The sequence below is a fragment of the Cebus imitator genome, unplaced genomic scaffold, assembly GCF_001604975.1.
Source record: "Cebus imitator isolate Cc_AM_T3 unplaced genomic scaffold, Cebus_imitator-1.0 Scaffold802, whole genome shotgun sequence".
Taxonomy (NCBI): domain Eukaryota; kingdom Metazoa; phylum Chordata; class Mammalia; order Primates; family Cebidae; genus Cebus; species Cebus imitator.
The window spans coordinates 89,160-111,666 of NW_016108117.1; the positions used below are offsets into that span (position 1 = coordinate 89,160).

Consider the following 22,507-nt stretch of genomic DNA (forward strand, 5'->3'; position numbering starts at 1 on the left):
TGATCTTTTTTTTTGTTTGTTTCTTTTGAAATGTCCTGGAGAGTTAGAAGTGGAAAAAGAATCTCCCAAAGCAGAGGATCCCTATTCTCTCCCTCCTAATTCTGCTTATGTTCTGCAATACAGGGTGGGGGGGAGGGAAACCCTTTTCTTTGCCCTTAGTATCTAAGACACCACTTAGTAAATGATCCCTCAAAACCCACTTGGCCACCTGCCTCCAACACGTGCCTTTTACCCTAACTCTTCCAGAAACACAGACAGATGGCCCAAGACAGCCTGCACTGGGATGGCCTTGCTCAGCAAACTCTCTTGCAGCTGGTGGCCACTGAAGTCTCACTTTCAGACTTGTGGGGCAGACTGGCGGTGCAGGATGGACTTGGATGGCAATAATCCCTACACTGTTCCGTTAGTTCTAGGACATACTATGCGGGGATTTTTTTTTTCTGGAAATAGGTTTAATTCAATTGATTTAATTAAATCCTATTGGCTCAGATTGATGAAATAATGGGTCTTCTTCTCTGAGAATACCCTACAGTTGAAGGAGAAGAAACATGTGGACCACAAGGGGAGGGCTAAGTGAGATGGTGCGTCAGAGGCACATTGTGAGCTACAAAGGGCTAGGCAGATATTGCGACATTGCCACAGCCATTATTATCCTCATTTTTTTGTCCTAAACACCTCTGGGTGTAGTCTTGGAGAGAAGAAGTGCAAACAGAGGTAGAGTTTCCTCCCAGGTCACAGGCAACTCCTCCCACCTCTGCGGGGCTTCCATCTGCAGCCGCTGTCAGATGCCCTTTCAGATCCCCAAAGAATCCCTTCTAACTACCTCTCCACAGCCCACTATTCTTCCCAGCCCAGCCCAGGGCCCCCAGTCACTCACAGTGATTCTCTGCTTGTCTGGCAAGGAGGCCCATGGGCCTTTTTGAAGACTCCTCATCATCAAGGTGAAGGTCCTCAGCCTCCCACTGCCCAGAGGCCTTGAAGAAGCTGGCACACATCCCATAGGGACAGCACTGGTAGGCATAAGGCACCTCCAGGATCCTGGTGAGGAAGAAGCGGGCAGGTGGGCTGCCTAAGCATCTTTGGGGTCTAAGACCTAAGTCTGATTTAAGAGATCTCCATCCCAGGGGCTGGGCACTCAGTACCTGTCCTTCAGCCCTCAAGTTCCCTGTTCACTGTGCTAGCAGCTTCCTGGGCTTCCTTTGTAAGGGCCTTGCAGCCTGACTCCTGACCTGAAGGGCTCTGGATGCATTCCTGTCTTTCTTGGTTCCTCTTGGCAAGTGAGATGGGGAGAGAAACGTTCTGCCCATTGTTTAAGGAGTCCTCTCCGCAGGTTCAGAGAGGGGAGAGGCTTCCCCAAGGCTACACAGCACTGCCAGTGCTCTGCTCCTCCTCCCAGGCAGCACCTCCTCTTCTATATTTGAGGAGACAGGGATTCTCCTAGCCATTCTTCACTCTGGCCCTCAGTGAGAACCTGCACCATATCCCTCCCCCATCTCTGGGCATATTGGAGCTGGATTTGGTGCCCTCTGAGGGTGAGCACAGAGGCCCTGAGGGTATCTCATTAGCATGCAGCAGGCACGGCTTGGGCCACACAGGCTGCACTACTGCTGCTGCATGGAGGAGGCCTGGATGTCATTAGCACCAGGGCCTGGCTGTGCAGCCTGTTTTCCACTCATCAGTTCCTGAGCTCTGCCCTGATTCCAGGGGCTCAGATGCTGCCCAAGTGAGGACAGATAATCTAGACATGTGGAACCAGGTGAAGCACAAGGAGGACTAGGGGGTCTGCACATCATCTTACTTCTATTCTCTTGGGTCCCAGTGCCCACTAGGGTTGGTGCTTGGGACAGGGGAAAATGTTACCGAGGAGATAAGGCGGAAGAGAAGGCATGAACCAGATCCCATCTGGTCTGCAGGCAGTCAGGTGAGCCCTTCCACTAAATCTTGGTCAATCCCTAAGCCTGTAGGCTTGTCTCAGAGTGAGGCTGTCCGGCTTTCTCCCTGTCCCTCCAGAGCCTCCAGTTGGCCTACCCAGGTGTTGGGAAAAGCCAGTCCCTCACCTCAGTTTTGGGAAACTGTCCTTGGAGAAGGCCTGGGAGAGAGCCAGGTTCCCTTTGAGCTTCAGATGCATCAAGCCCCCAAGTCCAGCCAGGGGCAGTGTGGTCAGCTGGTTGTCTGTCAGGTCCCTAGGACAGTGGATGGTCAGGGTTATTGGCAGTCAGTGGGACTGCTGAGGGGGCAGGGCTGTGCTGAGGATGTGGCCAGTGTGCCTGGGATGGAAGCAAGAGGAGAGGAGCAAAGGACAGAAGAGAAGCTTAGAAGACAGCATTGAATGCCGAGGGAGGAGGGCAGCCAAGAGTTGCTAGAGGCACCATCTACAGCTTATTCATTCTTTCATTCACTCATTCATTCAACACGTAACGGTGCCAACTATGTAACAGGGACTGTTCTAACTTAATGCCAAGCTGTCCCAATTTGTAGGTAACAGAGCTCCCTCAACCACAGGTCCTATGCCCAGGTCTGAGTGCCATCCAGGAGGCCCTGCCCACTCCCCCGGGGAAGCTTCCTGTTGTTGATCCCATCCCTTGCCTTTCCTACCATTTTTCTGATGACATAGAGGCCCGAGTCTGGGATTGGACAGAGCCGGTCATCTGGCTACAAGCACGGATTGGGTCATCCGTTCCATCTTGTAGAGCCTGCTTTGTAGCCAGAGGTGAGGACATGCATGTTCTTCTACTGGAGACACATTAGAGGAAGCCCAGGGTTCCAAACCAAACACCAAGACCACAGACTGTGCGTCGTGGAAACAGCCCTGGACTGGAAGGCAGGAAACCTGGCGCTGTCACCAACTTGCTGTGTAACCAAGGGGAGCCGCAAATCTGCCTGAGCTTCAGTGTCCTCATCTTTCAAAGGGATAAAAATATACACCCTACCTATCTGGCAGGGCTAGAGAAAACAGGAGGGGGAAGACGGAGGTGAGAGTGTTGTAAAGCCATGGCCCCAGCCTGAGGAGGAACTTGTGTGCCCGCTGGGAGTTCTGGCCCTTGGCTTTGAGTAAGCTTCCCCTCCTGGGCCTTGGAGGCCTCACCTGTGAAATGAAGTGGGTGGGGCTAGATGGTCTCTGAGGCCAGGGCTGGAGCTGGCCCAAAAGGAGTCTTTGTGTTAACCAGAAAAGGGCCCAGTGGGTAGACAGTCTGGGTAGCCTTTAGGACTCACAGCTTGGCAAGGAGGTGGCAGGCTGTCAGCTCCCTCTTGGGCAGGAGCCCTTGTGCAGTGAATAACCTGCCCCACAGTACATGGCAGCTGCCTCAGAGGCCCTTCCAGCCCTGACACACTGACCATGCAGCCAACACTGATCACTGTTTACATCCTATGTAATTTAAAGGAACTGAGATCCCATGCTGCCCCACAGAATGGCAGCCCTCTAGAGCAGTGCTCAAGCAGGGGACCCCTGAGCTCTCTGAGACTCTCCTGTGTGTGAGGGGACTCCAGGCCCAATACATCTTCTTTATCGGTGTATAGAGAGGATGGGGGAAGGACCCAGGCAAGGAGGGACGAGGAGGGCTGAGGCTGCCAAAACACTGCAGAACATTAGCAGATGATGTTCCAGAGCTTGCAAGAGGCAAGCTCTCTGTTTATTAGGCCCCACACTCTGTCAAACGAATTGTCAGAATGACTGATTAGGCTGAGGCCCATCTCCCTGGGATATGCATGTTCCTGCTCTGGGGTGGCCCTCCTGCCCCCGTTGGCCAGCCCATAGTCCCGACTAGCCCCCAGCATCCTGGAGGAGAATGCAGCAGGCACTTACAGCTTGACCAGGGAGCGCAGGGTGGAGAAGGCCTCGGGGTGGATGGACCGGATGGCATTCCAGCTAAGATCCCTGCAGGCAGAGAGGGTGTGACAGGAGGGGACATAACATGTGGAGGACTCACTGTTCCCATCATGGGCTCTCCCTCACATAACCCTGTCTGACCTGGCCTCAGTAACAGCAACCTTAGCCTTTGGCGGAAGGTACCTGCTGCTGCTGCCCAGCTCCTAAGCTGGCTGTGGCCCCAGGAACAGGGACATGACAGCTTGCCTCCAGAGCCTCAGGGCCTCCTAGGTACCAGCTAGAGAAGTGTGTGTGTGTGTGTGTGTGTGTGTCTGCGCGCGTGTGTGTGTGTGTGCGTGCGCGCTGGGGGTGGGGGCTATGGAGCTGGGAGGTGACGTGCATGTCACGTCTGCTTAAACTGTACACATGTGCTATGAGAATGAGCATGCCTGGCAGAGGGACATGGTGGCTCCTCCATGGCCCACCCCTGGGTGCAGGTACTCACAGGGCTTGCAGGGAGCTCAGCTGGCTGAAGGTGTCAGCTCCAATTTCCCAGATGCGGTTGTGTTGGAGGCCGCTAGGGCAGCAAGAGAGGCTAGATGAGTCGGCAGGCTCAGACCCTGGCTCTGCTCCATGCCCCCCGAGCACTGGGAGGAAGAAAGGAGAGCCCCCCACTTCTCCTGGCACAGGAAGAAAGAGCCCAGCCCGAGGAAGTCACCAGAATTAAAGGGAGTACAAGGGGATCCGGTTGCCTTGGGTAAGTGGGTCAGGAGACAAAGCCACAAAACCACCCCTGTGGCCCAAAAGGGAGTCAGCTTCCAGGGTTCCCACTGGGTTTGGCTCCCAGCCCAGCCAAACTGGCCCCCACACCTCCCCATCACCATGGGTCCTCCAGACCCTAGCTCAGAAGCAGAGCACCGCCCAGCCTAAGTGACTGGCCGGAGCCAGGAAGCCGAGCTCAGTAGACTGGTTGTCTGAACGGGAGATGGACCCTCAGCCATGTGGAAGACCCTCCTTCCCTTGGCACCTAGACAAACAGGAGACCATCATACCCCTACCCTGCCCCAGCGCCAAAAGGCATGGCCCTGCCTAGAAGCAGGGGACAGACACAGGGAGGCTCAAGAGGCCGTGCTGGCTTGAGAAAACAGGAGCTGGGTTAACAGAGCTTAAAGAATTTTTAAAGTGATATTTTCTTTGGGACCTTTGAATCTCAGGCTGCTTCTTCCACATACGGTTTTGTACATCTGTGTGTAACATGCAGACACATACACACATATACGTGTATGTGTTTATGGGGGTATGGAAAAGGAGAGAGCATGTTCCAAAATGCAGGGTGTTCCAACTCCTAACAGCCTTCTCTGGTCCAACCCATGGAGCCCTGATGTGACCCTGGCCCTCCACTGGCCTAATCACTCCTGCATTTCTGCGTTGCTGTTGATTCATAAGGAGCCACCTTGAGACTCCTTTTGGACACCAGCTCCTGGGTCTGTCATCTGCTGTGAGTCCTAGGACCACTGTGCAGGCCTCTGCCAAGCTCTCAGCCCTAAATGCTGGGTTCAACAAACTCAGGAAAAAGGAGGAGGAAATGTCAAAGTGTGCATTGCCCTTACTGACACCCCAATGTGCCTCCCTGCAAGACTTGCTCAGGGTCTGGCTGGCATGCCTTTGCCTCTCCCCCACCCCAGACTCACATTTCCTCCAACTTCTGACACCTGTGCAGGCTGGGCAGCTCCTCAATTTGATTGTGAGACAGTTCCCTGGGGAAGAGAAAGGCCAGGGCTGGGGTGAGGTGGTGGCTATGTGAGGGCTGTGGGGGCAGGGGAGTGGGGGGCTCTGGCCAGGGCCGTGCCTTCCTGTCAAGCAGCCAAAGGCTGTGGGGACCCCACAGCAACGTGGCTGTTGATACGTCTCACACCAGGGCACCAGTCTCCTCAATTCACTCTCCCTGCATGTCCTCCTACCAAGTCCCGCTCCTCACTGGGCCTAGATGGGGTTACCTTATCACATGATGGCCTGGGAGCACCTGGGAGAGTCCCGGGGGAAAAGGAACCAGAAATGAGAGGGGTATGGCGAGAGGAAAGAGGCAGAGAGTTGGGGAGAGGGGCACTGAGCCAGCCAGCAGAGAAGACATCAGATATCACTGAGGAATGCCAACCCAAGCACCTGCAGTCACCATTTATGGGACCGGCAGGAAAGATCAGAGCTGAAGGTCCTTAGGGATCATCCGGCCCAACCCCTTCCCTCAGCAGATGAAAAACCTGAGGCTCACAGAGGGGACAGGACGTGCTAAAGGACACACCACCTACCACCAGTCAGCGGCCAGGCTGAGTCTGGAGCCTGTGTCTCCGGACCACCAGACCAGGGCTCTTTCCACACACTGTGTGTTGGTCCACCCATCTTGAGCTGCGGGTCTGTGGCCTCTGATGAGGAGCTTCGGACTCAAGTTAGAGTCCAAGGAGAGAGGAAAACTCCCCTTGCCTTCAGAGGTCACTTAAGTAGCTCCACAGTCCAGAGATCCCAAGAGGGGACTAATTTTCTTGTGTAAATTAGAGTAATAATGTCATTTATTGGCATTATGCACTAGGTGCTTTACCTATTGTTTTCAGCCTTTACAAACTGACCCATATTTTATAGATGAGGATATCGAAGCTCAGCGACATTAAAGAGTGAGTCCGAATCAATAAAGCTAGAAAGTGGCAGAGCTGTGCCTCAAACGCAGTCCCTCTGGGGCAGGCTCTTAGCGGGAGCCTACGCTGCCCCACTCTCCAGGAAGGGAAGTGACCAAGTGGGACAGAAGCAGGAGAGGCCTTTTGTGGGACATGGGGGTGGGGGCACAATGCCAAGACTGTAGAATGCTTGTGAGCACTCACAGGACTCGGAGCCTGGGCAGCTGTTGGCACATCCCCGATGGGAGCAGCCGGATGCCTGCGCGGGTCAGGGTCCTGCAGGGAGAACAGAGACGGAGCTGGCACCAGGCCCGGGGCCCTGCCATTCCCAGCCACCCGGCTCCAGTTCTGGACCTGATAGTGTCGTGGGATGACGGAGCTGACAAAAGAGAGAAATGGAGGGAGAGAGAGGGCAGGGGGTGGGGCTGTGGGGACAGAAATGAGCAGACACTGGCATCTGAGCCCCAAGCTCCCCTGGGCCTGGAGGAGCTGGGGGAGGGGAGTGGAGAGAGAGGGGAGTGGAGAGAGCCCAGGGCTCCGCTTGGCTGACAGTCCCAGCATGTCCAGCCCCGCTCCAGGCATCCCCATCCCGTCCCTACCCCAGGTCTCATAATGGTCTCAAGCAGCACTGGGCCTGTAGGACTGGGACACAAATCTCTGCTGTAGGGACCTTAAAGACGGGGGATATTCACGGGCAAGGAGTAGACAGAACAAAACCGTAGTGGGACCATGGGAACCAAGCACAGAGTTTGGTCCCTGTGCCTCGGAGGAGGCAGAAAAGATGGGAAAGAAGGGAAGAACCAGGCGCTGGTCTGGAGAGGGCTGTGGGGGCAGGTCGGAGTGCCAGCTTGGCTTAGGGCAGGGTGTCCCAGGAAGGACCCAAGGCCAAGGTCATATCTGGGGAATGACTACTTCCCTCATGGAAAATTTTCCACATGCCAGTGAATCTAGTGGGGAGACAATAGAGGCACAGAGGAGAGTCCCAGTCCCAACGGTGCCATGAATGAGCTTTGCGGTACGGGGCAGGGCAGCCGGCTTCCTGCCACTCACTCTGGGTATTTGCTCAATTGTTTCATTTCATTCATTTAAATGTATTGAGGGCCTACTGTGCTTTGATACTCCCTCCCTCTGCGCCATAGATATAATAATAGAAAATACAAGAATGTCTTTGTTGGAATCAAGCTTCAGAAAGGCAAAGAAGATGGGTTTTCACAACCCTCCCCTCCACCGCTTCAACCCTCAATGTACCTGTGTCTTAGGTTTAGGAGCTCTGAATTCATACCTGAAAAATCCAACATGGTAAAGAAAGAAAGACCAGCCTCCTCCCTGCCATCCCACCTGCCACCTCCTGACCTTGCCTGGGGGCAATGCCACATTAGAAGGAAGCCATGGACCCCTGAGGTAGAGCTAGCAGTAGAGGCAGGCTGGATAAGAGGGAAGCAAAGAACCTGGACAGCCTTCCAGCGGCAAGGAGGTGGAAGAGCCCTTGGGGATGCAGCTGGGTGACAGATAAGGTGGAGGGAGAGAGAGTCACTCACAGGATCTCCAGGCTGGTGGTGCCTTTGAGATCTGGAAACTCCTGTATGTCTGTGGCACCATTCAGAGATCTGGAAACAGAGACAATGAGCTCTGAGGAGTGGAGTCAGAGCATCTCAACATCCAGACTCTCAGTTCTCTGTTTTGTCTCCCCTCGGGGACTCCTCCCTTGGGGACAATGTCATCCTTCCCCGCAATCTCCTTCAAGTCAGCCACCCAGGCCCTGGTGGAGTCTGAGCCAAGCTTAACAGGGTCCAACCAGCCATTTGCCTAAGTTTGCTCAGCACACCCTTGCCCAGACAGAACGGGGTAACCTCAGCATTCACCCTTCAGCTTGCAAAAACCCCACAGGCAAGCAACATGGAAATGGCCTCTGGTTAATAGACAACAGCTTGGGTGCTTCTGGAGAAGCCCTTGGCTGCTGGGTTTTGCTTATTAGAACTGGAGATAGGATCTCCCCTAAATTGTCATCTGCTAGAACTTTATTGAAACTATCAGTTCTCTTAAACTGCTTTAGACCAGTAGTTTTCCTTCTCCCCACCACATCCTATCTTATTGAGGACACGGACCCACATGGGGCCTGCATACAACAGCAGTGCAGAAAATTGAGCATTGTGAAAGGCCCTGAGGAGGCAGTGTGGGGTCCAGAAATGAGCCCAGAATCTGAAATTAAAGGGTTCTGGATTCATGCCCACGCAGGGCCTGAGCACCTCATGTTCTGTGTGTAAAATGGACCAATAACACCTACCTCACAGGGTTAGGATGCAGATGAAATGCCATAATGGACATGAAAGTTAAGTATGTGCTTTGGCGATGCTGGCTGTGTTACTGTGGTGCCACAGTAGGCTGACAGCAATCCATGGAAGCCTTTTTTTTTTTTTTTTTTTTTTTTTTTTGAGACTGAGTCTTGGCTCACTGTCACCTCTGCCTCCCAGGTTCAAGTGATTCTCCTGCCTCAGTCTCCCAAGTAGCTTAGCTGGAACTACAGGCATGCACAGCCATGTCCAGCTAATTTATGTATTTATTTTTGAGATGGAGTTTCATTCTTGTTGCCCAGGCTAGAGTGCAATGGCGTGATCTTGGCTCACTGCAACCTCTGCCTCCTGGGTTCAAGCGATTCTCCTGCCTCAGCCTCCCGAGTAGCTGGGATCACAGGTGCTCACCATCATACCCAGCTAATTTTTTGTATTTTTAGTAGAGACAGGGTTTCACCATGTTGGCCAGTGTGGTCTCGAACTCCTGACTTCAAATGATCCACCCACCTCGGCCTCCCAAAGTGCTGGGATTACAGGCGTGAGCCACTGTGCCTGCCTCCATGGAAATTTCTTCAAAAAGAAATGGGACTTGGGCTGGAAATTAGGGAATGAGAGAGGGGAAATAACGATGGCATAGCAAAGGGCCCAGGGATCTGGGATCCAAGGCCACAGAAGAGCCACCCTTGAGAGAACACACCATATTCAAAACTCTTCGGTCATTTCTGGAGAAGTGACCATGAGCAGCATAAAACCCAAGAGGCCAAATGAAAGTCCTTGGCTATGGAGATGGACCTTCTTTGTCCCTTTGAGACCTGGGAAGAAGCCGCAGGTCAGGGAGGTGGAGGGAGGCTATTAAATTTAGAAAGAGGTGGAAATGGGTCTGAGCAAAGCAGAGGCCTGCAGCCTTGAAGACCATGCCTTGAAGTGGGCTTGCACCTGGCAAGTTGGAGATCTACGGGCGGAGAGCAGGAGAGAGAATGCAGGTGTGAGGAAAGGGGGAGGTTCAGGCTGCAGCGGCCCTCAGGAGACAACTTACAGTGTGTGGAGTTTAGGCAGGTACTGGAATGCCGATCTTCCCACAGACTGGATTGGGTTGTCATAAAAGTGTCTGGAAGAAGAAGGTCCAAACACTTAATTCAGTTTTTCAGACATTTCTGCTGGGACAAAGGCCAACCCCTGCTTTCTTCTCCTACCAATGTAGGCCCAGGAAGGAACTCGCAGGGAAAGGCAACCCCTCCCATACTTCTGCCTCCCTGCTGTTTTCTAGGGAAGTCCCTCCAGCCTTCCCATCCTCCGTCCTCCTCCTTGAAACACTGTTCGGCATCAAGAGACCAGAGAAAGTAGTACTCACATCGTCTGCAGCAGAGGGTTCCCCATGAAGGCCTTTTCTGGGATGGCCTTGATGTTGTTGTTGTGGAACCCCCTGGAAGACAACACCCGGGAACTAGTGAGGATTTGGAGAAAGTATAGTGGGGAAGAGGCATGGAATTCCACGGGGCTTTGGATGGCAAGCTAGACAGTCCATAAGACAAAGAGGCATCGGCCTGATTCAAGGGTCAGATTCAAATACTGCCTGTATTGTTGTTTTTTTTTTCCTTTTTTTTTTTTTTCAGACGGGGTCTCTGTTTGCCCAGGCTGGAGTGCGGTGATGCGATCTTAGCTCACTGCAGTTCAGCCTCAACTTCCCGGGCTCAGGTGATCCTCCTGCCTCGGCCTCCCACACACCTGGGACAACCGGCATGTGCCACCATACCTGGCTAATTTTTTGATTTTTTTTTTGTAGAGACGAGATCTCACTTTGTTGCCCAGGCTAGTCTAGAACTCCTGGGCTAAAGTGATCCTCCTGTCTCTACCTTCCAAAGTGTTGGGATTACAGGCATGAGCCACCACACACAGCCAGTTTTTCTTCTTGTTCAATTACACACCCTCCTTTCCCTAACAAATGTGAAAGGAGTGAGGAGTGGAGACCTGGGCTGCAGGTCTCAGGAAGCCTGTGGCAGCAACTCAACAGCAAGAGGCAGAGTTCAGGTCCCAGGAGGGGAATCCTCTCCTTAGCCACTTGTGGTAGGAACCGTGGTGGGTCCCCACCGAGGAAGCCAAGGGTATATGAGAGGAAAAGGGAGATACAGAAAAAACACAGCTTCCAGGGGATCCCAGGTGAGGGATGCTCCTCAAATGGAGGCTGGCTTGGCCTCAAGGCCCTGAAATAAAGAAACATAGACGTGTCAACAGCACGCAGCCAGGGGTACAAGGTGTGAAATTGGACACTGATGACTGTGGATGGCACTATGGGAAAATGAGGACTGAGGCACCCAGATGAGGGTCTGACAGTCTGGAAGCCAGGAATTATGTGTTTGGTTAGTTGGGAAGAACATTTCAAAATAAATAACATGTTGGACTGAAAAGTACATAACCCGTGCAGAGCAGGCCCCTTTCCTTCCCCATCTTTTTTTTTTTTTTTTTAAGATGGAGTCTCGCTCTGTCACCCTGGCTGGAGTGCCATGGCGAGATCTTGGCTCACTGCAACCTCCGCCTCCAGGGTTCAAGTGATTCTCCTGCCTTGGCCTCCCAAGTAGCTGCGACTACAGGCGTGTGCCACCAAACCCAGCTAATTTTAGTATTTTTAGTAGAGACAGAGTTTCCCCATGTTGGCCAGGATGGCCTTGATCTCTTGATCTCGTGATCCACCCACCTCGGCCTCCCGAAGTGCTGGGATTACAGGTGTGAACCACTGCGCCTGGCCCCTCCCCCTCTTTTTTATTGGCAGTTTCTGGCTTCTCTGTCCCCTTGGCCTCTGCTCACCTCTGTCTTCCTCCTGCCATCCCATTGTGACTTCCAGTTTCACACTGTCTCACTCATAGCTTCACCCTCAAACACCTCCAGCCAGTGCCATCTACCCAGGCCTATTTGTTCATTAATTTATTCCTCTCATCTGCTCATTATGTTTTTCTTAAACTATCTTTGTGTCTAACATTGGGGCAAGCTCTGAGGGATTTAGACGTTTCTAAGACAGGGGCCCTGTCCTGAAGCAGCTTTCTCTCAATAGATGAGAGAGAAGGAGAGATGGAGAGACAGACAGGCAAGCCATGCCCCACACCTTTTTCCCCTGCTGACTAAATTAGGTCTCCTCTCTCTCCGCTAATGCTTTATTGTTTCCTGGCCCAATGCTTTTGCACATTCTGTTCCCTTCATGCCTTCTTGATCGATCAAATCTCACGTTCCTCTCAGGCCCCAGCTCAAAGGAAAAAAGTTAGACCTTGGTGGCTCTGATGATGGAGAACTTCCAACAGTTTCTCACTTACACTTTTTTTTTTTCAGATGGACTCTCACTCTGTCACCCAGGCTGGAGTGCAGTGGTGCAATGTCAATTCATTGCAATCTCTGCCTCACAGGTTCAAACCATTCTTGTGCCTCAGCTTTCCAAGTAGCTGGGACTACAGGCGCGTGCCACCACGCCTGGCTGATTTTTGTATTTTTAGTAGTGATGAGGTTTCACCATGTTAGCCAGATTGGTCTCAAACTTCTGACCTCAAGTGATTCACCTGCCTTGGCCTCCCAAAGTGCTGGGATTACAGGTGTGAGCCACCAGGCCCAGCCAGACTAGCTGGTCCGGTTGTTCCCTATCTGCCACCTACATCTGGCATTCACCCCTTCAAACTTCTGGATGAGGTGAGGGAGGTGGCATGGGGCTAGGACTGTAGGTCTCAGGTAGTGGTGGTGGTTTGAACTGTAAAGATACTAAGCTGGCCAGCCGCAGCGGCTCATGCCTATGACCCCAGCACTTTGGGAGACTAAGGAGGGTGGATCACCAGGTCAGGAGATCCAGACCATCCTGGGCAACATGGTGAAACCCTGTCTCCACTAAAAATGCAAAAATCAGCAGGGCATGGTGGTGCGCGCCTGTAGTCCCAGGCTAAGGCAGGAGAATCGCTTGAACCTGGGAGACGGAGGTTGCAGTGAGCCAAGATTGAGCCACTGCACTCCAGCCTGGCGACAGAGTGAGACTCTGTCTCCAAAAGAAAGAAAGAAAAGAAAAGACACTAAGCTGCCTGGAGGTTTGGGGCTCCATTCATGAGTCTTCAGGCCACTGTAATCTGGTCCCACTCCAGCTGTACAGTAGAGCTCTTCTTGTTTCTTGAGAGGGCCCCTCCAGTAAAGCTGCTTCCCACCTGTGCTCCTCCCTCTGCCAGCTCAACTTCCTACCTGGGTCTTTACCTACTGTTTCTTCCTCTGAAATGCATCTCTGCTCCCCATCACTGCCACCTGAATCCTGATATCCTTTAAGGCTCCTCTCAGGATTAGTACAATGATCTTTCCATGTTACTCTGAGCTCCCACCAGTGTTTTAGCTAATACTCTGTAATTTATGGTTGGAGTTATATACCATTTTGCCCTGTTCCCTGTTTTACCTATGTTACTTTGTGTCTTCAATGAGGCTGAGGATGCTTAGACAGGCCCATGTCAATCTGACCCTTTGTTTGTGTTTATCACTAAACACAGTGCTGGCCATACTGGGTGCTCAGTGAATGCTGAAATAAAATAAGTGGTGGCTTTGGGGAAACACAGACAACTTTTCAGTCGCCCTGGGGACAAAGTGCTGAGGAGTGATCCTGTAAACCAGCTCCCAGTTCTCTTCCTCATTCTTCTCTGGACACACCCCAACCAAGGCAGGGGCAGTGCCAGGCCCAGGCTAATAGGAGGTGGCTTGTGCCATGGGTTTTCCCAGGCTGGAAGGGCCCAGGGCCATTTCTCCTCCTGACATACCCCCAGGAAGTGCTCAAAGCCAAGCTAATGAGGCCTGGGACTACTTAGAGCTGCACTGGGGCTTGGGGAGCGGGGGCCAGCTACATCTTTTACAAGGACCATGGGAGGTGAGGAGGTGAGAGCATGAGGCAGCTCAGGCTGGCTTGGGACAGGAGGACACCCACAGAAACCAACAGAGGCGCTTACAGTTCCTGCAGTCTGCCCAGGGTCCGGATGGCCATGGGGAACTCCTGCAGCTCGTTATAATTCAGGTCTCTGGAATGGAAAGCAGAGCAGTCATTAGAGCAAAGGCTTAATGGGGCAAGTCAGGGTCCCTGAGACGTGGAAACTTGGCTCTGGGCTTGGCCAGGGAGATGGGTTTTCCAATCTGTTGGACCCCACGGCCAATGTCTGGAAACACGTTTTTGGAATATTCGTGCTCCATCCCTATTCCGCAAATCCTCAGGCGCGGAATCTTCCTGGCTGCAGAACTGTTTTGAGGGAGGAGACATACTTTAGGGGTGTGTATACCTGGAACCATCTCCCTCAGAATAGTCCCTGCCAGCTGAAAAAGCATCTCAAGCCTTTGGAGACATCAGCAGAGTGGAGGAAGTGGCGAAGTGTGTGCTCATTAACATCTTATAACCAACACTAGGGATTCCAGAAGGTTCCTCAGGTGACTACCTTCACTATCTGTGGTCTTTGCTGTCATCCCCTATAAAAATGGGGAGTGTGGACCAGGCGCGGTGGCTCACGCCTATAATCCCAGCACTTTGGGAGGCCGAGGCATGTGGATCACGAGGTCAGGAGATCGAGACCATCCTGGTCAACATGGTGAAACCCCGTCTCTACTAAAAAATACAAAAATTAGCTGGGCATGGTAGCGCACACCTGTAGTCCCAGCTACTCGCTCGGGAGGCTGAGGTAGGAGAATTGCTTGCACCCAGGAGGCAGAGGTTGCGGTGAGCCGAGATTGGGCCATTGCACTCCAGCCTAGGTAACAAGAGCGAAACTCCATCTCAAAAAAAAAAAAAAAAAAATGGGGAGTGTTTCTTCTCCTTGGGTGAAGACACAACAGCTATTTTCTCTTACACTTTTCTGCACTTTCCTTTTTTTTCTGGCAATGAGCATACATCACATGTATAATTAGAAAATGATGAAGTTAATTTAAAAAAGGGGTGGCAACCCAAGTAGGAAAGGATATGGAGAAACAAGCATTCTGATAAATTATTATCAGAATTTCAATGTGTACAACCTTTCAGAAATGATTTGACAACACCTTTTCAAATGAAAAGATTCACACCCAGGCACTCAAGTCTAGGAATGTATATGGATAAGTACAAGGATACTTAGAAAAACACTGCTCAGGCACCGGGGCAAAATATTGACCCATAAGGGACCACAGTGTCACTCCATCGACTCTTTTTTTTTTTTTCTTGAGATGCAGTCTTGCTCTGTTGCCCAGGCTGGAGTGTAGTGGCACAATCTTGGCTCACTGCAACCTCTGCCTCCTGGGTTGAAGCAATTCTCCTGCCTCAGCCTCCCAAGTAGCTAGGATTACAGGTGCACGCTACCATGCCCAGCTAATTTTTGTATTTTTTTAGTTGAGACGGGGTTTCACCATGTTGGCCAGGCTGGTCTCGAACTCCTGACCTTGTGATCTGCCCACCTGGGGCTCCCAAAATGCTGGGATTATAGGCGTGAGCCACTGCGCCTGGCCTCCATTGATTCTTTTAAGGAAGCTTCTGTGTCTGCACCTTTCATGGAGATGACAGGATGAGAGAAGGAAAAGGAATGGAAGAGACTCAGGGCAACTTTTATTTTCATCAGAAAAGATTTAGAATTGCTTGTGACAAATAGAAAAGAGCCCCAAAGGCGGTGGAGCCCCGAGGAAAGAGGTGAGCGTTGGAGTTTTGAGGGAGACAGTAAAGAGCAACCGGGCAGTAGAGGGTGAGAACTACAGGGAGCTTCTGGAAAGTTGTACTCCCTCTTACGTGATGAGATCCCCTCTCTACCATCCAAGAGCTTCCAAAATTTTAAAGTTGGGCTTTCATTTTACTCAGTAGTCAATGACTTAGCTCCATGTAGAAATGTGACTGATTTGCAGGTGTCTTGATACCTCTCGAATCCTGTTTCTGGGGTCCTCGGGTTTGGCAACAGATTGGGGGAAGACTCAGTTGCAGCGTCCCTCCTGAGCCTCCCAGGATGACCCCGGCCCACCTCCTCAGCCTTTTAAAGCCACCCCTGCCCTGACAACTTTCATGGCTGTCCAATGCCAGGCAGGGGACCACGTGGAGGCCCTCTAATTACAGAGTGACTTGGCAGGGTCTTGTGGATGAATACCATGTTAACATGGAGATAATGACAGGCTCCTCTGTGTGACAGGGTCATTACACTTAATAGTCCACAGGTAGGGCCAGGAACCCAGCCCAAGGGCCAGAGGGGCAGTGACAAGTGCCTGGCAGCCAGTGAGCCGGATAATTGTCCCTCACTACAAACACACACACACACACACACACACACACACACACACACACACACACCACACACACACTAATTACCCGATTACCCTCAGACAGCCCTGGTGATCTTGGGTAATTACAGTAGAAAATCCCTTCTGCTTTGCTTCTCTGCTTCGTTCTCTAGTGAGTCAGACACCTTTGCCTCTCATGTGTCAAACCTTGTTGATTCGCTCACAGAGAGGCTCCCACAGGCTGTGTGAGGATGTGGTCAAGAGGAGGCCAGGATGTGTGCAAAGCACTTTGACTGAAACCAGAGGTATTAGAGTTGGAAACGGAGGAATTTTCAAACTGTGGAGTTCCTGAAGCTCTACCAGGGGCTACAGAAAATGCCTAGAAAACCAGGCTGGGAGAGTTGAGGATGGCAGCAGGGATGAAGGCAATGGCCTTTCTTTTTGGTTTTAAATTGTGTACATGATTCATTCTTGTATCTCAGTATTTCAAAAGCAGGTGCTACCCCTTCATCTTGGCTCAGCCCACCAGGGAGTTCTCCACTGTTGCCCGAGAACCAGGTTTTCCATAAATAATATGGAAGTATCTTTATTGAAAAGTCCTATTTTTTTTTTTTTTTGAGATGGAGTCTTGCTCTCTTGCCCAGGCTGGAATGCAGTGGTAGGATCTCAGCTCACTGCAACCTCTGCCTCCCAGGTTCAAGCGATTCTCCTGCCTCAGCCTCAGGAGTAGCTGGGATTAAAGGCGTGAGCCACCACACCAGGCTAATTTTTGTATTTTCAGTAGAAACAGGGATTCACTATGTTAGGCTGGTCTTGAACTCCTGACCTCAGGTGATCTGCCCTCCTCGGCCTCCAAAAGTGTTGGGATTACAGGCGTGAGCCACCGTACCCAGCTGAAAAGTCTTTTATTTTTATTTATTTTTTAATTATTTTTTTATTTATTTTAAAGACGGGGTTTCACCATGTTGGTCAGGCAGGTCTTGAACTCCCGCCCTCAGGTGATCCGCCCGCCTTGGCCTCCAAAGTGCTTGGATTACAGGCATGAGCCACTATGCCCAGCCGAAAAGTCTTAATATTGCGTTATTATCTCAAACGTAAAGTATTGCATTGGTCTGGCTTCAGAGACTTTGCTTGCTATTCCATAGGCCTAGAATGCTCTTCCCCAAATACTCCTATGACTTACTCATTCAATTCATTCAGGTCTCTAGCCAAAGTATAACTCATCAGAGAGGCCTTTCCTGACTACTCTATCTAAAATAGCGTATTCTGTCATTTGCTATTCCCTTATCCAGTGTGATAGACTAAAAGTGACCACAAATCCTTTGTGGTTTCTCTCAAGACGTGACATCTACCTGAGGCTGGGATGGCCTTGTGACTGGCATGGTCCACCAGAATGAGATGGAAGTGATATAGTGTGACTAGGTCCTGGGTCACAAGAGGCCTCACAGCCTCCGCCTTTGCTTTCTTGGAATGCTCCCACAACTATGTAAGAAAGTCCAGGCTAGACTCTTGAATGATGAGGGCCATGTGGAAAGAGAAGATAAGCTGACAGCCAATACCAAAGCCCCAGACATGTGAGTGACCTCCCTCTACCTCTTAGCCCTGGTTAAGCATCCCAATGACCACAACCTCGTGAATGAACCCAGGGTATGGCTCCAGCAGAAGAACCGCCCTGATGTGCCAGCAAGGCCATGACTCATGAGAAACAATAAAGTGATATTTTAAGCCACTAAATTTTGGGGTGATTAGTTATGCAGCAATAGAGAATGAGACAGCCTCCATTCTTTTTCTTCACAGAACTTAGTCACCTGACAGATATTTGTTTATTTTCTTCCCACCCAATTAGAATGAAAGCTCCTTGAAAATTGGGAATGGGAAAAAATTTTTGCAGTCTACCCATCTGACAAAGGGCTGATCTCCAGAATTTACAAAGAACTAAAACAGATTTACAAGAAAAAAACAAACAAGCCCATTCAAAAGTGGGTGAAGGATATGAACAGACACTTTACAAAAGACATACATGAGGCCAACAAACATATGAAAAAATACTCATCATCACTGGTCATCAGAGAAATGCAGATCAAAACTACATTGAGATACCATCTCACACCAGTTAGAATGGCAATCATTAAAAAATCTGGAGACAACAGATGCTGGAGAGGATGTGGAGAAATAGGAACACTTTTACACTGTTGGTGGGAGTATCAATTAGTTCAACCATTGTGGAAGACAGTGTGGCGATTCCTCAAGGACCTAGACATAGAAATTCCATTTGACCCAGCAATCCCATTACTGGGTATATATCCAAAGGATTATAAATTGTTCTTCTATAAGGACACAAGCACACGGATGCTCATTGCAGCGCTGTTTACAATAGCAAAGACGTGGAACCAACCCAAATGCCCATCGATGATAGACTGGGCAGGGAAAATGTGGCACATATACACCATGGAATATTATGCAGCCATCAAAAACGATGAGTTCGTGTCCTCTGTAGGGACATGGATGAACCTGGAAATCATCATTTTCAGCAAACTGACACAAGAACAGAAAATCAAACACCTCATGTTCTCACTCATAGGCGGGTGTTGAACAATGAGAACACATGGACACAGGGAGGGGAGCACTACACACTGGGGTCTGTTGGGGGGAAATAGGGGAGGAAGAGCGGGGGTGGGGAGTTGGGGAGAGATAGCATGGGGAGAAATGCCAGATATAGGTGAAGGGGAGGAAGGCAGCAAATCATGCTGCCGTGTGTGTACCTATGCAACACTCTTGCATGTTCTTCACATGTACCCCAAAACCTAAAATGCAATAAAAAAATAATAATTTTAAAAAAAGAAAAAAAATTGTTTTATATTCTAAACACCATAATAATCCTGGCACATAGCAGGAGCTCAACAAATACTTGATGGATGAATCAATAAGGACATCTGAATAAATTGATTAATGAAAATATTAATGTCCTCTTTAGAAAATCTAGAGTATTTGGGGGAACATCCTTAAGATTTTGAGGTTGATGTCACAAAAGGCACAAGGCAGTCCTGAATGGCTTGCCTGTGGCCACAGAAACCAATGTGACTTTGCCATCATTGAGTCTTTGTACAGTTCATTGCACCCATGTCCAGGCAATTAGCTGAGTAGTTCCAGCCCTCCTTGAGAGTTTCTGGTTAGGAATTTTGCAGGAGTGGCCTAACAGACAGTAGCAAAAGATATATGGTAAAAGGCATGTGAACTAGAAGTCTATTTTTGTAGAGAAATGTGAGAGAATTAAAATTGTACAAAGGTCAAAGAGAATTCTGCAAACTCCATGCCAATGAGGTGGCCGGAATTTTCCCATTTGGACATCTACCCAGATTTAATGACCTGGGTAATTGCCAAAATCCTGCTTCATATAGCGCCATGTAGATGCTCCATCTCTGGCTCTAGTTGTCCAGGGAACATGTCTTTGCAACTCTCTCTGCTCCTGATGAATTCAACTCAGTGCAACGAACATTTGTTGCCTCTTCAAAATACACAAATAATTCTGCGGTATAAAGTGGAAGGTAGAGAGATGAGTTTAAAAAAAAAAACAAACCACTGCTGCTATCTAGACAAATGCACAAGATGCTGAAACGGGCATCCTTGACATGACTTTGGAGAGCACACAAAGCATCAGGACCTTCACAGACTGCAGTGATGACACACAGCTGTAAAGACCACGAGGGCTTCATGGAAACGTGACATTTGAATCCGGTCTTGATAACACCGCAGGATTTCAATATGACGGGATGCCTGGATCAAGCAGAGAGCATGAATTTAGAGGAATTGAGTGCTGTGGAGTCGTTTTTGGAAAAGAGCAAACAATATAGCTTGGTTGGGCAAGGGGCAATATTTGGAGGTAATTCCAGAGGGCTCTCTCCTCTGGACTATTGTGCACTTCTTATCTGATGTCCCTGCCTCCAAGTCATTTGTATAACATTGACTGAGCACTGTCTGTGTGCCAGCCACTAAGTGTTTTGTCCAAATAATCTCTTAATCCTCACAACAGCCTCAAGAGGCAGGTTCTACTGTTATACTCACTTCACAGTTGAGGAAAGTGAGACAAGGAGAGATTAAATTAGTCACTCAGTCACACGATTGATAACTGGCTATGGCGCATCCGCTGTCTGTAAGTCAAAATCTACTCTTTCTTTTCTCTATAGCTGCACTGTCCAATACAATAGCCACCAGCCATGTGTGGCATTTAAATTAACTACAAATACATAAAATGCAAGATTTGACTCTCAGTTTCACTAGCCACACTTCAAGTGCTCAGTAGCAACATGTGGTTAGCAGCTATCATATAAGAAGCACAGATGCAGAACATTTCCATCATCCCAGAAGGTTTTATTGGGCAGTGCTAGCTTATCATAATAGGAGAAATAGCCAAGAGTGCAGTGAGAGTGGACATCTCAGCCTCCCTCACAGCAGGTGCGTCAGAAGTGGTGCATACTGCATCTAGTCCAGGATTTATAAAACAGACAACTTGTCTCCTCACTGGTCTTTCTAGCCTTCCACCAGCTAGAGGCCAAAAACAATGAGGCCCTGGAGGTGGCAAGCTCCCAAGAAGCCTGGTCCCTGACTCATCACATGGACAAGGGCCACCTGCCAAGAAGACACACTCTCCTTGGACTGTTACATGATCCAGAAATAAGCTTCTATTGTGTTTATGCCATCACACATGTTTCGGTCTATATGTCACAGGCATTTAGCCTACCTGAACTAATTCGGTGTCACAGCCAGGATTTGAACCCTGGCAGTTTGAGTCTGAAGCCCACACTCTTAGCTACTACACATCTGCCAGAAAGATCTTTTTAAAATGCAAAACTGAGTCTGTCCCTCTCCTGCTGAAAAATCTGGAAAGGCTTCCAGAACAAGGGCTTACACACAAAATTCAAATCCCTTAACGAGCTCTGATGCCCTTAACTAATCACTCAGCTTCATCTGCCATTTCCGTCCTCCATGGGTGGTACCATTTTCACACCCTTGTGTAGTTACTTGCCCCCCCTATGCCCTCAGCTTGGAATACCCTTTCCCCACCTCCTCAGCTGTTGAAATCCTAGTCATCCTTTGAAGTCCAGCTCAAATATACCTTTCTCCCTCAATCCAACCCAATTCCTGTAGTCAGAATGAGTCACTCACTCTCTCGGAGCTTTTCTGGGATTTTCTTCCTCTGCATGCATAGCATTACAATGGTAATGATAGTGGAGGTAATAATAGTAATTACTATGTAATAGTCATGGTTCTAGGAGATTTGCATATATTAATTCATTTAATTGCCATGCCAACCCTTTGGGGTAGGTACCATAATGACCTCCATTTTGCAGATGAGAAACTGAGGCACAGAGGGAGATAATCACTTGACCACAGTTCCACAGCTAGTAATAGAGGGGCTGGGATTGAAGCCCAGGCAGTCTGAGTCCAGAGTTGGGTTTTCTGCAAGCATGTTGTCTCCTCAATGAGACAGGAAGCTTGTTGAGGTTAGGAAGCATATGGGTTCACTTTTGGATCTCCCACGACCCAGGCACAAGGCCACACATGTGAATGTTCATTGTTGTAGATGATCATTTATAAAACAGACAACTTGTCTCCTCACTGGTCTTTCTAGCCTTCCACCAGCTAGACTTCCACAGAGTCCACTGTGCAATGTCTCAAGATGGGGGCTCCTCTGACTTTGGTAGCTGGCTGCTTCATGGCAGTGTCTTGGCCTTTGGGATTAGACTCAAAGACGCAGGTTCTTGGTCGGCGCCAGGCTCAGTCTGAAACTTTCGTTGCAGGATGGTTTATGATACCCTAAACTTCAGCTGGAAAACTCTCTCATGGGTTAATAGACTATTATCTTTAACAGCCCACAATCAGCCAGAAGCCCAGGAAGGGTTCATTGTTCTGTCTCCTGCCCCGGGAGCTAGAAGCAGATGAAGTACTGAAGTTAAAGAGAAACCACTTCCAACTCCAGCCAGAGCTCAGTCTGGAAGCTGCAGCTGCCCAGAGCTCAGACATCCCTTCACCTGCTTGGCTGTTTCTAGCCAAATCCAATCAAAACAGATGGCAAATCCATGCAATCGGTAAAAGTAGTGGAGAAGGCAACCTAGGCCTAAGCTGTTCAAAGACCCACGTGCCCAATTTTCTCTTTTCCATCAGGCTAGGCAGAAATGGCCAACTTCAGAGATCTCTGGGGAGCCTCACTGTAGATTCAGATGCAGATTTAAAGGACAGAGCTGGCAGGATTTTACAGTCATCCTGTCCAGTCCCTTCTTTTTATTGATGAGGAAATAAATGGGCTTGGAGAGAGGAGGTAAATTGCCGCAAGTCTCAGAGCCGTCAAACTCGGGCCTCTTGGCTCCTGGTTTAAAACACTTTCCTATATTCTGCATAGAGTTGGATCCTGGCTAGGCTCTAAATAGCAGGGCTAAGAAAAAGTTTTAGGGAGAGAGGATAGATGGAGGTGGAGGATTGGGCTCCTGCAGGAGTTTCTTTTGGTGTTTCTAAGCATGTCAAAGCCAAAT

The 22,507-nt window shown here is 49.9% G+C and overlaps 1 protein-coding gene across 5 annotated transcripts in view; it reads right to left on the minus strand.

The window, feature by feature from the left end:
* The window catches only part of LGR6 (leucine rich repeat containing G protein-coupled receptor 6), a 125,972-nt gene that overhangs the window by 9,426 nt on the left and 94,039 nt on the right, over positions 1-22,507 (minus strand). For 4 of the 5 annotated variants that reach the window (XM_037735420.1, XM_017520116.2, XM_037735421.1 and 1 more), the window contains 10 exons: positions 13,715-13,783; positions 10,117-10,188; positions 9,802-9,873; positions 8,013-8,081; positions 6,679-6,750; positions 5,500-5,565; positions 4,314-4,385; positions 3,806-3,877; positions 2,058-2,183; positions 878-1,038 (listed from right to left, as the gene is read on the minus strand). In XM_037735420.1, coding sequence (XP_037591348.1) covers positions 878-1,038; positions 2,058-2,183; positions 3,806-3,877; positions 4,314-4,385; positions 5,500-5,565; positions 6,679-6,750; positions 8,013-8,081; positions 9,802-9,873; positions 10,117-10,188; positions 13,715-13,783 — 851 coding nt within the window. The remainder of the gene's footprint in view (positions 1-877; positions 1,039-2,057; positions 2,184-3,805; positions 3,878-4,313; positions 4,386-5,499; positions 5,566-6,678; positions 6,751-8,012; positions 8,082-9,801; positions 9,874-10,116; positions 10,189-13,714; positions 13,784-22,507) is intronic. The other variant, XM_037735419.1, reaches the window with a different exon arrangement.